Genomic DNA, 17,095 nt, shown 5'->3' on the forward strand with positions numbered 1-17,095 from the left:
TATCACATTATTTTTACATACAATTACCCATTTATACAGTTGGGTTTTTATTGGAGCAATCTAGGTAAAGTACCTTGCTCAAGGGTACAACAGCAGTGTCCCCCACTGGGGATTGAACCCACAACCCTCCGGTCAAGAGTCCAGAGCCCTAACCACTACTCCACACTGCTGCCCACAAAGCGGTCCCTCGTGACCCTACCTGTCTGGTTTCTAGTTCTGCTTCCAAACCTGCTTCCCTCAGTTAGACAAGGCATTGATCCACACGTGACTTGAAAACCAGCACTGGACAGGAGTGCAGTCCCAGCTCTGCTTCCAAACTACGCTCTGCTGTGCCACTCGCAATTATTATTATTATTATTATCTGCAGGAAGACTGGCCCTGAAAACAGAACAAAAAAAAGACCTTGATCAGATAGTAAGTCGCATCAACAACTCAGACCAAATCTGCTAAATATTTGTATGCATTTCAAGAGAAACAGTGTCCCTTATAACAGTTAACCACAGTAAAAGCATTGCAAAGTGTAACAGAGCATAACGAAAGTGTGGGGAAGCATTGGTAAGCACTAAGACCAGCGAGGCCTGGTGAAGCAGATTAATAAACATGGCAAACCAGGGTAAACTATGGTGAATGCAGAGCATAACAATGGGAAAAGCATGACAAAACTGCAAAAATACAGAGTCAAGGAATAGCATGGTCAAAGTGAAGTCAAGTGTAGAGGACTACAGAGGTAAGCATGTTAAGAATTAGTCATGCAGGGCAAACAGTATTGTGATATTAGAGTTCATGGAAGCTAGCAGAGCTTTAGAATCTCACTGGAACTATTTAACTTTCCAATTGAGGTACCTCACAACATTTAAAAGAATTACATTGAAAATACAGACATGCATGCACAGACGCACTCAGAATTTGAACGTATTTTGCAAGAATCCTCTCAATTGGATAAGCGATTCTCCAGATATAAACTATAAGGATATATAACCAAGTACAGATCTTACTATATCACTGTTCTATGGTAAGGGCAGCAGTGTGGAGTAGTGGTTAGGGCTCTGGACTCTTGACCGGAGGGTTGTGGGTTCAATCCCCAGTGGGGGACACTGCTGTTGTACCCCTGAGCAAGGTACTTTACCTAGATTGCTCCAGTAAAAACCCAACTGTATAAATGGGTAATTGTATGTAAAAATAATGTGATATCTGTATACTGTGAAATAAAGTTCACAATAAACTAAAAGAATAATTGACAGAACAGGTTCTACAAATACTTGCACTAGTACATGTAAAGTGTGTAACAAAAGTAAAAATATTAAACATAAGAACAACACATATCCACTAAAAATTAATACTGTAAAAATACCAATGTTGTTTATGGAATAGCCTGTGAAAAATGTGATGAAATAAAATATGTTGGAGAGACTGGAACAACTTTATAGAAAAGAATACAGAACCACCTTTCATTAATTAGAAATATTAAAATGAATGAACCAACAGTACAGCACTTCAATAAATATATAACATTTAAATAGTACAGCACTCCAATAAATATATAACATTTAAATAAATAAATAAATAAATAAATAAAATAATATTCAAAAGTTGTGCATGCTGATGCGCTGGGGAGGCCAAATCAAGGCTGATCCCCACAGCCAGCATTGCATGATAATACAATTTTATATAAAATAATGTTAATTAGAATTAATTCATATTTAAAGATAGACATAAAAATGATGTCACACTATAGAACACCGTTTCATCATGTACGAATAAATCATGGATTTGAATATAAAACAACAGCAAGTAGTTGTCATGCCGTCAAAAACCTATAAATACCTCCAATGTTTTGATTCAAACTCGTGCTCCCTTGAGAAAGATATGTACAACATATCAAAACTTTTGAGCTAATTTATATATAACGTCATCTGATCAGGGTTTGGCATTCCACATGTTTCCTCTTTCTAATCACTACCAGAAGAGGAATTCAGTGTTGCCAAAAAACTATTGAATGACGACCATGAATACATTCACGATAGTTACACACACACATACATTACCCATCATTCCCACAATGCACATAAAAGATTCTCATTGTGTGCATTTTGAACCTGGTCGCAGAATGAGGAAGTGCTAACCGACTGACAGTGTTTCTTAACAGCAAATAACTTTACTCTGGGAAAAATTACTTTTTTTTTTCTGTTGGTGTCTTATGAGTCAGCAACAGAGAAAGAATTCACAAGTAGTAAATAAACTGCGTAGTTTGGTGATCGAAAAAAAATACCATTACTGACGGTAACAAGAAAGCAGAGCTATGGCCAAACGTTTTGCATCACCTAGAGCTTTAGGACCGAGACAAATTTAAAAAACCTATATGAACATCATTTAGATCTTTTATTTAACATCATGTTATCAAAGAAACTATCGCAAAAGTCTACCAGAAGCCATAATAGTAGTTGCCTTTCATGTCAGATTTTGAAATGTTTAGTTGTCAGGTTTTTGTTTAGTATATGGAAAACTACAAAGTGATACGTAATTCAATATGTTAACGTAACATTATTCAGGTTTCATTCAAAGCAAGATTAGTTTTCCAAGGAACTAGGCTACTGTTTTTATTGTATAAGATCTATAGGATCCACTGGTACGTCTTTTCTCTATTTACAAGGTTTTGCAGAACTGAAGATGTATCATTAAGCATTAATGTGCAACGCATCGGTCATTACCTGTCATATAATTGACCACGAAGACGGTTTGTTGTCCCGAACCCAAACAGATGCCGCTAACGAAAGACTAAATCAATTATCTACTGCCAGTGACCGCTGCAGAGGATATTGGTGTTATTATAAACCAATCAGATGTGGTTGTGTAGGAGGTTCATGACAAAAGCTCCCATCCCGAATGCCAGAATTTCAGGAGCATGACACAGTCTTCCATGACCCACCCCCTTAAAGCAATCCGATTGAGCATGTCTGGCATGAGCTTGAACAAGGGCTCACCATCGCGATCCCCTACCTAACTCCCTGCACCACTTGCATGAAACCCTCATGACTGAACGGATTACCATCCCTCACTAGACACCTTCCAACACCTTGTGGAGTCTATGCCGAGTCTTGTCAAGGCTGTGGTCCAGGGCAAATGGTGGCCCAACCAAATACTACATACCGGTCCTAATAAAGTGGCCAGGCAGTCTAAGAGTTTCTGTTTAACTAAACCAATGCAAGCTATATGCAGCATACTTCCTTGTATGCCCATGTACCTACCTCAGTCTGTCACCAGTTATATTTACCAAGGCCACAGCAATGAAAGAGATTTCACATTGGGTATATTTATTTAAAGTGCTATTGCTTTTGTTTCTCCTTCGAAAAACCTTCTGGAATGTTTCTCTTAGACACACAAAGGTAACCCGTATGCTGCGTGCTTACAGAGCCACCTTGATGTTTGCAATCATTCTGAGTGCTTTTTATTGCAATTATTCAAACAGCACGTTTAGTTTTGTTTGATGAACCTAATAGAACAGATTCCTTTTTTATCCTATCAAGCACTGGCAGTGAGAGCTGAGAGTACAGCAGTTGTTCTTCACTTCTGATTGACTGCTGTAGATAGATGCAATGCAGGCAAGATCAAAGTGAATTTTATAGTAGTAATCCATTAATATACAACTAATATAATATTATCACTGTCTAGTACACAGCTGTGGATTGGCAAAAAGGAAACGTGATCCAGCGTGACAGATCACTAGGTGAGACTCACTCTTAAAGACACTACAAACAGGCAGCTGGACCGAAAGATCAGCTCCTGAATTCGTTTGAAAAGTACTTTAACACAGGCTTATCTGTAACGCAAATTCCTAATGAATTCCAGCTGAATGCCACAGGAATGTCTTGAGTTATGAGTTCCGAATGTAATTCATTTTGAATTCAGCCCTGTTAATTCATGTGGATTTAATTACCCACATTCATTCTATGTTCCTATGTTCCTTGATCTCATGTATAAGGCATGCATTCATGCAGGATTTAACACTTCTCACAATCCCCTGATGGGCGAGTAAGAGGGTATGAATGCATATGTGAGCGACATCATTCCTTACAAAGGAACATAGAATGAATGCGGGTAATTAAATCCACATGAATTAACAGGGCTGAATTCAAAATGAATTACTTCAGAACTCAAAGTAAGTGCATCAGCCATCGTCAGGTTACTGGAAGAACGCTTGCCAGTACCTGTGGTAATTCTAGAATGTACTATGAAGTTTTTGTTATGTATTTCAATATGTGGAACCAGAATTATCCACATGTGTCCGCACTTAACAGCTCACATCGCTTGCAATAAAAAAGTACACATACATATCTAGAAAAATGTCAAACAAACAACAAATGTGGCTTTTTTATTTATTTTTTTTTTGGCTCAAAAAGATTTTGAGTAACCATTTTGTGTTTGTCTGTCTCACAATCGGAACCGCTGCTGCTCGACATATAGCGAGTGCCTTCAGGGCTATTAATAAAAATATAAAAGCGGTTCCTTTCTTTTCATTTCCCTTGCTTGCGCCAGGCAGCTGTTGTGTTAGGGAATACGGTTATGCTGTCTTTATAAAAACAGGCTTCCTTTCGATAGCCGTCTTTCCTCCCCTCGAACATGCTGACAGACAGAACCCTCACCACCACCCCTACCCAAAAACTATTATTATTATTATTATTATTATTATTATTATTATTTACAAAGAAGGTATTAGTTGTAGCAGTTCCCAGGTTTTAAATTCTGCTCCAAACACCGAGTTACCGTCCATCCTCGCTGTACATGGGTACCGTAGGCATGTATATGCAATGTCAATTAGTGCATACAGTAGTGTACGTTATGTTATAGACACGCTATGCGTTATGTAATAGCGTCGGCTTAACATGACTGTAGTCAAATATAGGAGCTTCCATTTTTAAATGGACGCATCTAACTTGTTTTTCATACACTGTAAATTATAATATTATTAGTCATTCTAATAATAATAATAATAATAATAATAATAATAATAATAATAAATATCACTATATATATATATATATATATATATATATATATATATATATATATATATATATATATATATATATATATATCCCAAAATAAATTACACGTTTTCATAACATGGCAAAAAAAGTGTCTATATATATATATATATATATATATATATATATATATATATATATATATATATATATATATATATATATGTTATGGATTACTGGAGCCACGACTACATCATAGAGTCGGACACGAAACAATACAGCCGTCCAACCCACCTAGAGAAAAACGCAGAAACCCAACAAGGCGTCTGAAAACGACAAGTCAGTGTTTTCATTTCTTTTCCAGAGGACACCAATGCAATGCTGTGCGATATTGGTAGTTTTGTGCTGTAAATGTAATTGTAGCCGGCGTTGTAACAATCTCATAAAACAATAAAACATAAAATAATAAAAACACTCGTGTCTTTTTTTTTTCTCGTTACATGCTGTATTACCCCACACAGAATCTTGCTAGCGTTTTTTTCCTCCAGTTGTGCTTCCCCGGTATTTCGTCTGCATTGCTGAAACGGTTTCGTATCTACCTACATAAAACATATCAATGAGAAAATAATATTATGTAACATATATAATAAAACATCCCAAACGCGTTCGTAAGCGAGGCGTTACTGGCACCCCAGTTAAATTTTGCATGACAGAAAAAAAAACTGCCCTATGCTGTCAACGGTTTAAATTTTAAATACCTTAGTGGCATTTATTATAACATCTCCGGCAAAGCGAGGCTGTTCGGCTGCGTTACTAATACTAGCGAGTAGGAAATTCTCACTGTACCCGAAAGAACAGGGTAACATTCCAATGAAACATTGATGATCTTGCGATATGATTTATCCAGAAGCGAAACGACCAAAGCAAAGGGGCTGTCCGCTTCACATTGCACTGCCGGTCATTTACACAAGCAAACACGGAGAAGGAGGGGGAAAATAAAAACACAGTACATAATCTATTCAGAAGAAAAAGCGGACTCACCAAAACCATGTTCATGACAGTCGCGCAATTCCTAGTTTGTTCTTTTCGTTGTTCAGTGGCGAGTATTGTCACTGCATCAGGTTAGAGACACTGTATACATACCGGGTTATATATAATTCCTTTTCCACTGCCTGCCTGCATGCTTGCTTGCCTCTGTCTGCCTGCCAGCTGCTCTATCCTCTCGTCTGTCTCACTCCCTCGCATACACTCGCTGAGCTATCTCACTCTCCCCCTAGAGGTCGGTTTTATTATTATTGTGTATTAGTTTCTCTATTGCTGGCTAACTCAAAGTAACTACATGTATAGGGTTTATCCTGTTGTCCAGCGAGAAAACGCCCTTTACCCCGGATCTAGAATACAATAATTCACAATTTTGTCGCAATTCTTAAAGAAACAATGGCCCTCTTTGTTTTGCTGTCGTCCGGTCCGCAGGACGCTCGCTTTCAAGTTTTTGTTTTTTCAATGGATCACACCCGTTTCCCTCCCAACTTAAAACGTCCAACAGCAATACTGTACAGCTCCTATTAAGAGCATTTTATTTACACTAAAATGCTAGTGTTCCACGGGTAGCGTTCTGAACCTTGCTGCACCGGTAAACAGAGCGTGTTGACAAACTCACCCCAAAAGCAGTTTTAGCTTACACCAACCTGCATGCAACCGGTTCGCATGAAATTCTCCTAAAATGTGTAGCTAATTGTGTGCAGTTTCATCAGATATTCACCTATAAAAAAAAGATTTTGCTCAAAAGGAGCCAACTTCCCAAGGTTTCGGTTTGTTTAACATGCCTTTTGTCAAGGGAAAGTGTGTTTGAAAACAAACTGGAGGTACCTGCAGGGTTTTGATGTCATCTACTACATAGTTTGATGTAATGATCTACTTTTCTTAATATTGGTTCATTTACTTTATATAAACTTTATGTACAACAAACACAACTTTTCATTTATATCTATCTATCTATCTGTATGTATATATATATATATATGTAAAGATACAAGTTAAATCTCTATATTCACGCTGTGCAAAGGTCCTCACATTGCAATCTCACTACATTGTCCTCACATTACCTTGAAATGCGATCCCTGGATCAGGTGGAAGGTTAATCACTTCACTTGATCAAATATTCAGCACTGAAACCAGGACCAGGGGTCACAGCTGTGTTGAGCACTAGAATGGGTTACCAAGCCGGATCCTTAAAGACCTGACAAAGTTCTGGGACCAATCAGCTTGTAAAGTTGTCTCTTCTTTATTTTCCTATAGCTTCACAGCTAGTCTAAGCAAACAGTGGTATGTTTACCAAGCCTTTAGCGCCATGTATACTCCTTTACCTGCTTTATATGTTTGTGTGTATATGTTGTGTGTTTGCTGTTGGTTGTCTCTTTAATTAGGGGATATACTAACACACACACACACACACACACACACGCACATTTGTATTGCTTCCTTTCTGAGGACATTACATAGAATCCTGTTCTAGCTTAATTTATGATTCTGAAAGAGACTTAAGGGCATTTTTTTTTTTTTTTGAAAAGTAAATTTAAAAACGAATTTGTACTAACCAATACAACAGAAGGCTCTGTTTTTAATTAAATGATCTATTGAATAATACATTAAGGTTTAAAGCCTCCTGTTTGTTCTGTATTCAATCCTGTCTGTCCTGTAAAGCAAGTCTGGTAACCCAACCCTGCAGTGGAAGGGGCGTGGCGTGGCGAGCGCATCCCACATGATTTGTATAGACGTTTAAGCGGATGTAGCTAACGAATTTCATAAAGTTAATGACAGGAAAGAATGTGTTGAAATGATGGGGGCATTCCAGGTGAAGTGACCTAGGACGTGTGACACTACAGAAAAAAAAACTGATTTCTTTAACCTTTTTTGTCAATACCTATGTTAGAAAACTGAGAAACGAACAACAGAAAGGGTACAAGTTTTTCCAGTGGTGCCAAATATTTGAGAAGAACTGATTATTGGCTGGTTAGCACAGAATTTTCCTGGCAACAGTGTGCACCAAAGGCAATTAGTTCACTGATAAATGATCAATCTAATAAAGGGAATGTGTAAACAGAGTTGCTACAACAGCCACTAAAGGTTAGGAAAAAAAAATAATTCAACAGGTTTTTCCGAGTGGTTGTTTTCGGAAACAAACTAGTGTTCCGAGCAGCGTGCTTTTTACTGAGAACCTTACAAAGCTCAGCTTCAAAATGTTTTCATCCCCTTATCCTTTATATGTTTTTTGCAATCATTCGGAGCGGCTCTGGTAATTACTCAAATATTCTACTTTCTTAAATCTGTGCTAAGTGACTTTGTTCCCCCGAATATTTGTTACCCCTACATGCATGTTTGTTATGCATCCTATTTTGATGCAACTGGTGCATGTATAATGCTAGTTAATCTGAGCAATGTCTGCAGAAAATCCAAAGCTCTCCTTTATAAAAGACACTTTGACCGACTTGGCTTCTGATACATGTATCTATTACACGCAACTAGAACTGAAGAGCAGCTCCTGAACTCAGATCAAAGCAGATTTGAGCAATAAAAACCACTCAGCGCCATTACAAACACTGTAAAAATGTGAGGGGCAGTAAAAACATTCATGTTTAGAATGTTTATTTAATTCTTCCAGTTTTCCAGGCATGCTATTTAGATCGTTAGTTTGTTTCCAGTTAGTTTGCTTACATCCCATCAAAGATTCATCTGTAGTAATGCATGCTTAACTCCACTTGAAAACGGCTTGCCACCATGTGACTATGGGAACAGTGTACAGCTATGGGCAAAAGTTTTAACCTAATAGAATAAACCAGTTTTGCTTCATAAAGTTGAATGAAGCTTTGTAGTTTTCCATGTACTTAATAGAAAAACTGACAAATTGAAAAATGTGACATTTCAAAATCTAACATGAAATACTGTACTACTTTATTAGGTTAATTAGACTTTATTAAGTAAGAGAGTCAGTTTAAATAAAATTTAATTTTGTTCTGCTGGCAGTACACTGCTTTCCTCTAGATGGCGCTAGCGCCTACTAATGTAAAGGCACTTTGGCCAATCTTGCATGTCTATGGTTGGCAACTACAGTACAAAAGTACAACGTGCTGTGGTTTCCTGTGCTGTAGGTCAGTTCCACTCCAGAGGTCTAGCAGCAATCAGACCATTTGAGGCAGACAGGAAGTAGCATTGTATTAAAAGTTTTTAAAAAACTGTTGTATAGTTAATGCTAATATAAGAGATATGCAGACCTTAGTTAAAAGTGCTTTAAAATGCCTGTACGGAATTTGGGTTGAGTTTAAAACAGTGAAAAGATGCTTCTAAACCAAGACTCCAGAGAATCAGAGTTTTTGTGGCGTGAACAAAATAAGAAAGCCGGGCTGTGTGGCAGATTAAATGGACCCGCAGCCCTGAAGACTTGTTCGTGCAAACAAACGAAGGACTGATAAGATCTCCCTTGTACATAACTCAGCTTGAGCATGCACCCTTTCAAGTCATACAGTCATTGAAAAAAATAATGCATACAAAACTGACTGATTGAGTACAGCGTGCCTCAGCCTAGAGAAAAACACTCATGAAAAAGAAACTTTTAAAACGGCAGTCCAAAAAATAATACTTTGCACTCTGATTTTTAATTGCATTTATTCAGGCTGGCCAGTTTGTTCACATTACCTTTATTAGGAATTCCCCTACAGCCAGGCAAAGTGTTGATATTCCTGCTTTGCTGCATCTGGTACCAGGTATCGCTTTGATTACAGCAGCGATCATTAATCAAATCTATTCTCAATATACAGTCTACTGTCTATACTACACAAAAAGCAACTGCTGTAACCCTGGAGAGGCTAATGGGTGAGAGACCAGGACTATCTAGCCACAGAGCAGCCTCCATCCCTCACCATACACTAGGGGCCGCTGTTTCCCAGAAACAATGCTACCCAATGGAAAACCAATGCATGTTGTGCAGAATATGTCATTTGCATTCATGTAATATATTCTGCCCCCATGTTAACCCATGCAAGTGTGCTTTCATACATGACTGTGCGGTTGACACACCAACCCAACCATTTTTATATGAATGAACGAGATCTGATTTCAGAAGACAGAATTGTTTGTTTTTATATTTAGTGTTTCAGACTCTAGTATTGTAATACAGAGCACTCCTTCTATAACAATCACTAATATAAGAATCAACCGCCTATAGTTATCAAAATCATTCCTATACTAACCATGCTAAAATACTCTACTTGTAAGAATCAAGCAATCTGCTTATAAGAATCATTTCAGGGCAAACTGGCTACATGTAATACGATACTGTATCAAGTGCAATGACGTGTACAGCCAATAAAGCTGATTTTGAATTTGAATTTGATCACATCTCGCGTGATGAGGCACGTACGCAGCGTGGATCGTGCAATGATGCAGGAAACACTGGACTGGTCTGTAATCAAACAGTGACTGCACCACTGCATCGTGCAGCTGTGTTTTTTGTGTTCTCGTTTGTTTCAATAATGTGAATACACATTCATTAAATACATACTGAGTACAGCACTGTTTTTGTGTGGTGGCGTGATGAGGAGGGGGGGGATACTGTACTGTGATGTCATTTTAATTCAAAGGTCACGTAACACCGCACGGCAGTTAAACTAGGCACCCTCACGAGACGGTCGCTTCTCAAGTATACTGTAGTAAAATAGGATTGTGCAGCCTTGAGTAAATAATCATATAACAAGTTGCTTACCCACGAGGACTTATTTTGACTTTGATGTACTGTCTTCAGTGACTGAGCACCATTGACATTCGCATGCTGTATTTAAACTGCTGATGCGCGGAGACACACTTTTGCGAATTGTAATCATATCAGTCTGATTGTATGAATCAACCGCTTACAGCAATCAAATCAACCGGGACATATGCGATTCTTATAAACGGAGTGCACTGTAATACCCTTTCAAACTTGTAACACTCAGCTTCTCTGTGCTAAATATCAAGATAATGTAATTGGTTTAACTGGTGTTAAGTATCATGACCATTTGTTTAACTTGTCCTCATAGCTCATAACACTGCGACTGAAAACGATTATATATATTATTTTTAATACATTTTTAAAGGGTCATTCAACGGGTTGTAAAGCGAAGTCTATTTTCATGATCTAAAACAGTAGCAGATCTAAATACCGCCACTAACTTTCATCCAGCTTCTCCACCAGCATGGATTTATTTCACCCCCTTATTAACATTAAAACTTACAATAATAATAATTTAAAAAATGCAGTTAAATGAAGTCCGCAAATTAATCACGTGTATACATTTTGGGGTGACGTTTTTAAAAACCACCACATTTCATTAAAAGTCTGCACTGTACAATGCAGTCACTATTGTATTTCGCAAACACCGAAAAAATCCCAAGAACGTTTCAATTAAAAACTCGTTTTCAATTCCTTGAAATGGAAGAAAGCAGTTAACAGTTTTGATCAAGGACAACACAGTTAATATTTAAGGAATATGACGCTGTTGGTACATTCCTGCTCTTTTTTGAAAGGTGAAAACCCGTTATCTGTTAATTAAAATCAAATCTTGAGTCAATGTACTGTAAACTATAGATGGAAATCCTGTGCAAATTGTTTACAGAAGCCGCTGGCTATTCACATTGGGTAGCTACATGAGTTCTTCAGTATTGATTGTGTCCGCCACAAAACTCACTCAGTCAAGCATGGCAGTAATGCAGTTAAAGTTTAGCTTATTATGGAAATAACAACAACATAAAAACATTGTATCTGTTAATAATAAACCCAACGAAAACACACAACTAGTTTTGTCATCTCTATATATTTCAATTACAAATATTAATATATTAATATATACAGTATATTACAAAAATAATAATAGCATTCCAAATTAATTTGAAATCATGTGTAGGCTATGTTCTGTATATATGCAGTATATTTTGATTACATTTTCTATAGTCAAGTACTATTTTCTAGTACCCAGAAAAGTTAACTCCAAACGTGACTTTACCAAATGTACCTGCTGTGCTCCGTATCACTTGCTGTTGTGTTTTCCCCAGTACTTGTCCCAATGACATACCAGCGGCGGGCACGCCGCGCTGTCACGGTGCACGTCGGGTAATGCCGCGACTTGGGAGCTCACAAAGAACCCATCAGCACTCATTTCAGCGCAGGCCTGACGTTCGTTTTCTTTATAATTGAGGCGCTGGCGCCCTCTGGTGTGCATTTCCATTAAATTCCGCACTTTACCATTTCGTTACCATACGTATCATGTCAATTAGTGCATACAGTAGCAAACGTTATAAAATACAGCCAAGCTATGCGTTATGCAATAGCATCAGTTTACCATGACTGTAGTCAAATATATGCGCTTCCAACTTGTTTTTTCCATACACTGTGATAACACTGGATAATAATAATAATAATAATAATAATAATAATAATAATAATAATATAGCTATGTGTCTAATTATTTTTTACCAATACTGTGGTTGCTATAGTTGAATAGCTTTAATCGCATAATCGAACTATAACTAAAGATATATAGGCACGCACATATATGACCATTTAAGGCACACTGCGTAGTGTAAATACTATCATGTACAAATATATACTTAATAATGTATATTATCATATTGTATGTTATGCATTTATATCTGTATATGTTTTAAAGTCTAGTATGGTAACGCAGATTAACTATGGTAAATGGCTAGTGGGCTATTGCATAAGCACAAGGAACACATTGTGATGGGAACATTGTAAAATCGCCGGTAATTCACCGTGGTAAACTTTTATAAGATTTTTCAAGAATAAAATAACGTTTGATAATCACACACAAGACAGCAACCGCTACTTGAATATCAAACTATCGTATTCGCTGAGGTAGACTTGGAAGAGAATTTAAACGTGTTTTGTCTGTTTCAACAACTGAGACAAATGAATCGCCTTCATCATCGGCACTTCACACTAATCCACCTCGAAGGTGTGCTGTAGCCTCTATAATGAGCTGCCGTAATTAACACTGCGTCTGCTTCATTGATTACCTCTGGTCAAACGTGCAGCTCTCCTGTCTGCCCGATTAAGACTTAGTTTTGCTTGTACAGTATGAAGTGAGTTTGGACAGAAACCAGAACCACTGTTCGTGAAATGCATTGTAATACAAGCAATCATAGATAAGAAAGTCTGATTAGTGGCTTGCTATCCAGCAAAGTGAGAATACTGTCGAGAGAACGACAGGTAAGACATCTGTGGAAAAGCTCTGTCCAAATTCAACGCATAATCAAAGCTGTATAAAAAGTCACGTTAGTTGCCCCCCACTGTGCATACGGTATTGCATTAAACATGAGGCAGTCCAGCGCTTTTGAGGCAAAGCATGACCTCTTGTGGTGTTTCTCTGTCATTGCACTATACACAATAAGGGCGCGTTCCGTACATTTTTTTGTACTTCACCGGTGTTTGTATCCCTTATATTGTCTCACCTGCCGGGGTCAGCGTGATCCATAACAGCTCTTCACCGGTTCCCGAGTGCCTCATCTGGTAAGGGCAGTACTGCCGGGGGAGTCAGACAGTCAGGGGAGCGCAGGTTGGCGCCCTGTCTGTGCGAAGTTGTCTGGGATTCCATTAAGGAGCGTCGGATTGGCTCTTTCTTGTTAGACTAGAGGGACGTAATCAGAGGGGACTGTTTCTCCTCACTGCTCTACAGCGAACCCTATCGGATAGGCGCCTTGTGAGCTACCTGTAGTGCTGGCCTTTGACCAGCAGAGGCCGATAATTCGCCGACATCCACTCTTCAGCTGCTGGGAGGAGACGACTGGCCGCCTGAGACTGTGTTGGGCAGCTTGAGACATGGAGACTGAACTGCATCCTTACCCCCTAAGAGAAAGGCTGCTCCCTCCACACCAGGGAGACTGAACGGCTCCCTTTCTTTGATCTTGAAACTGTCACAAAGACTATCACTTCTCATTGCTTCAGGTGTTTAATAGTGGCATTTGTGTTTGCCACACAGAATGAAATTCTGATTGCATAGCAGGAAAGAAGCCTGTACCCGTCTAGCAGAAACAGCAGTGTGTTTCTTTCATTGTATTTCTGTATTACAAAGATAATAATATAAAGACACAGTCCTAATTTATATTCGCAAGCAGCAACACTACTGGTCACAGCGAGTGCATACGCACAGAGAGAGAGAGAGAGAGAGAGAGAGAGAGAGAGAGAGAGAGAGACCGAGCCATGACTTAATAAAGAACCACTCTATATAAAAAAATATCACTGCTACCTACCGTTTTATTTATTTCATTAAAAAAAAAACATTGTGGTTCTTTTATTGTTTTCGTTCTTATGTTTTTTTTTCACGCGGTATTTTCTTTTCATGTTTGTTGTGCTCATGAGAAGCTAGCTAACGCTTTCCTAATACATGGTGCAACTGAAAATGTCCAAATCTTCCGCAGCTCACGCGTCTGCTGCTGAAACGGGATCTCAATCACACTATTTTCAGGTGAGGTGATGTGTTGTTTTGTTGCTGTTGTTTGTTGAGCAGTCGAATCTGTAGTAGTAAACACCGTGTTGTATAATAAGCGAAGCGCCGGGTTGATGCAGAATTAATGTCCGAATGGGATGCTACAGCGGATTGCATTCCGTGTTCAGTGTGGTGGTGTTGGTGTTGGTGGGGTTGCAGTTAATTACATTGCCTGTGTGTGAATGTCATTTCAATGGCTTTTAAAACATTGATTTATTGCCGCAAGCCGGGCCTATGTAGCCTATAAATACAGTGCTATATAATTTCAACATATACCGGTATGTATAACACATACCGTACATGATTGTAATAGCTACGTCATTTGAATTGTTTTATTTTTTCATTAACATAATACTCAGTATTATTGTATATATTTTAATCGTAGTACAATAATAATGTTTAAATATGAAATATGCATCGTTTGTATAAATGTATTGTACTTCAATATATTAAAAAATAAGGCATCGTTTGTGACATTAACAAATATTACAATATTAACGGTACAATCAGACCGATTCATAATCAATTGAAAACTTTATTTAATGTTTTTATTTAATTGCCATATTTTAAGGCAGGGCTCTTCAATTTGTCAATACAGACAGCTAGAAAAAAAACCCAGCAGACGTTAAATTCAGCAGTTTACTATATTTATGAGAATTTGATTCTTGAATGTGTTTTTTTTCCCTTCCCAAAATAAACAGCTTCCGAGGAAGCTGCCCAAACGGAAAAGTCGGTTTAAACGTTCTGACGGAAGTACGTCCTCAGATACAACATCCAGCGTCATAAAACGACAGGTAAGGTGTACTCTGGGGTGCTGTGTCAAATTGTGTTCATCCATTAACTACCAAGTATATATTTTCTTTGAAAAAATCAGACCATAAGCTGTATTTATGTAATTTGATAGGTTCTAAATCAGTATGTTACCTTCTAAAAGTTTTGAATCATTATAAGTGTAAAATATTTACAACATCTATTCCCAGCTTCCAATTTTGAGGACAATCAAGATAGATGTGCCTGTAATTTAGGCTTCAGTGTCTCATTTTATATTGAGGGGTCATAAAAGCATCTGAAGGGCTGTGTTTGCAGAATTAACAGCTACATTTAGACTTTGGGGTTAACAAAATAAGAGTACGTTATCATAACAATATAGTTAAAGAGAATTAAAATAACAGGTAGGTGCCAGTTAAAAATATTCCAAAAAATTACAAAATAGCCTGTCCTCAAATGAGGACAATGGTCATGGGTTAAGCAAACCATTGCTCTTTGGTGTATTAGAAATCACACACAATAGTTTATCTTCGCACAAGATGAATAATATTAGTTCTATTTTATTTAATCCAATCCAGTTCATTACCTCATTCCAAATATGTCCTTAATTATCCAGTTGAGCAGCCCAGAGCCTAGCTCCTGCTATGTGTTTAATTGTTTAATTAAGTAATTAAGGACCTGGTTGAAACAGGGCTTGACGATGTCATTTATAACCTCCTACTGCTGAAAACAGTACCATGTCTGTTTGGCTTGTGACTCATAGAGACAGGCAGGTTTCAAGGGGGAGGGGGGAGGAGAAGTGGGGGGGGGGCAACTTGTGGTACTTCAGATAAAACAAATTTTGGGCTATGTAAACAAACTGGACGATCAACAAGCTATTCACGCATGGAAAAACCAGGGCTATCAACAGAGTAGTAATAAGCTACAGTGCATGGAAAACACTGAACGCATGTGCTAAACAAACTGGACTACCAATGTGAAGGTAAACTGTGAAATAACATAATCAACAGACAGGGAGTTTTAGCTGCTGTGTAAAAGTGATTTGATTGTAATTCCAGAATCTTTATTACACTGTGACAGGAAAGCGCTCTCATTTCTTTTAACATGGATCAGTATTTAGGATTGACCTCTGTTTTGTGTTGTGCAGTATTGCCACTGAGTAACAAGCGAAAATAAAATAATGACATCATCCTAAGATTTGCTATGGTATTGCTGGATAAGGGTGTCTGCTAAGAAATAAATAATAATAATAATAATAATTAGATATGATTTAGTCAGTACAGAATGCCTGAGAAACAGCCTTATCATACTCCAGTTAGTGATCTGATGGGTTTGCTTTGTGATTGGTATAACACTGCATGGTTTGAGGTGTGTTTTGTTGCAGCATAAGCATTGTTTTTTTTCTGTAGAGGTCCAGTTAGGATTGAAAAGGACCCAGTTGAATTTGTGATGTGTTGAGCTGTGGGAGTTGCTTACTTCACTCACTAGATGGCGCCATTTAGAACAGTGTTTGATGTAATGCGGGATGTGCACAGTAGGGGGTAGCATTGTTTAACTGTTAACTCAGCAGCAGACTTAAACATTTAACCATTGATATGAAAACAATGTGTGTCATACATTTAGAACATGGATACTGTATTTATTTTACTGAGAAAGGACGGGGGATTAGTTGACACAGATACCAGCAATTCCCACAGCTGAATCAGCTTGGAGAGCAAAAGATGGCATCTTGGTACCACAACAGCAAAAAGCAGGGATGGTTGCTGTTCATGCCAGTGACCACCAGAGGGTGATCTGAGCTCGGAACAG

The 17,095-nt window shown here is 38.0% G+C and overlaps 2 protein-coding genes across 12 annotated transcripts in view; one reads left to right on the plus strand and one right to left on the minus strand.

Moving 5' to 3' along the window:
• LOC131720879 (adenylate cyclase type 6-like) overlaps positions 1-12,173 on the minus strand; it is an 86,281-nt gene extending 74,108 nt beyond the window's left edge. The window contains exons 1-3 of one of the 10 annotated variants that reach the window (XM_059013220.1): positions 6,024-6,499; positions 5,495-5,581; positions 200-378 (exon numbers count right to left, since the gene is read on the minus strand). Coding sequence is in view for 1 of the 10 variants with exons in the window: in XM_059013229.1 (XP_058869212.1) it covers positions 6,024-6,038 (15 nt within the window). In the remaining 9 variants the exon portion in view is untranslated. Of the gene's footprint in view, positions 1-199; positions 379-5,276; positions 5,459-5,494; positions 5,582-6,023; positions 6,501-7,087; positions 7,106-12,016 lie in introns of those variants that run through there. The other 9 variants (XM_059013221.1, XM_059013223.1, XM_059013225.1 and 6 more) reach the window with 9 other exon arrangements.
• A 1,874-nt stretch (positions 12,174-14,047) lies between these two features.
• The window catches only part of LOC117400863 (voltage-dependent L-type calcium channel subunit beta-3-like), a 51,644-nt gene continuing 48,596 nt past the window's right edge, over positions 14,048-17,095 (plus strand). Inside the window, exons 1-2 of one of the 2 annotated variants that reach the window (XM_059013405.1) lie at positions 14,048-14,497; positions 15,220-15,312. In XM_059013405.1, the coding sequence (XP_058869388.1) occupies positions 14,417-14,497; positions 15,220-15,312 (174 nt within the window). In that variant the 5' untranslated portion in view covers positions 14,048-14,416. The remainder of the gene's footprint in view (positions 14,498-15,219; positions 15,313-17,095) is intronic. The other variant, XM_059013406.1, reaches the window with a different exon arrangement.

This window comes from Acipenser ruthenus, chromosome 45, assembly GCF_902713425.1.
Source record: "Acipenser ruthenus chromosome 45, fAciRut3.2 maternal haplotype, whole genome shotgun sequence".
Classification (NCBI taxonomy): domain Eukaryota; kingdom Metazoa; phylum Chordata; class Actinopteri; order Acipenseriformes; family Acipenseridae; genus Acipenser; species Acipenser ruthenus.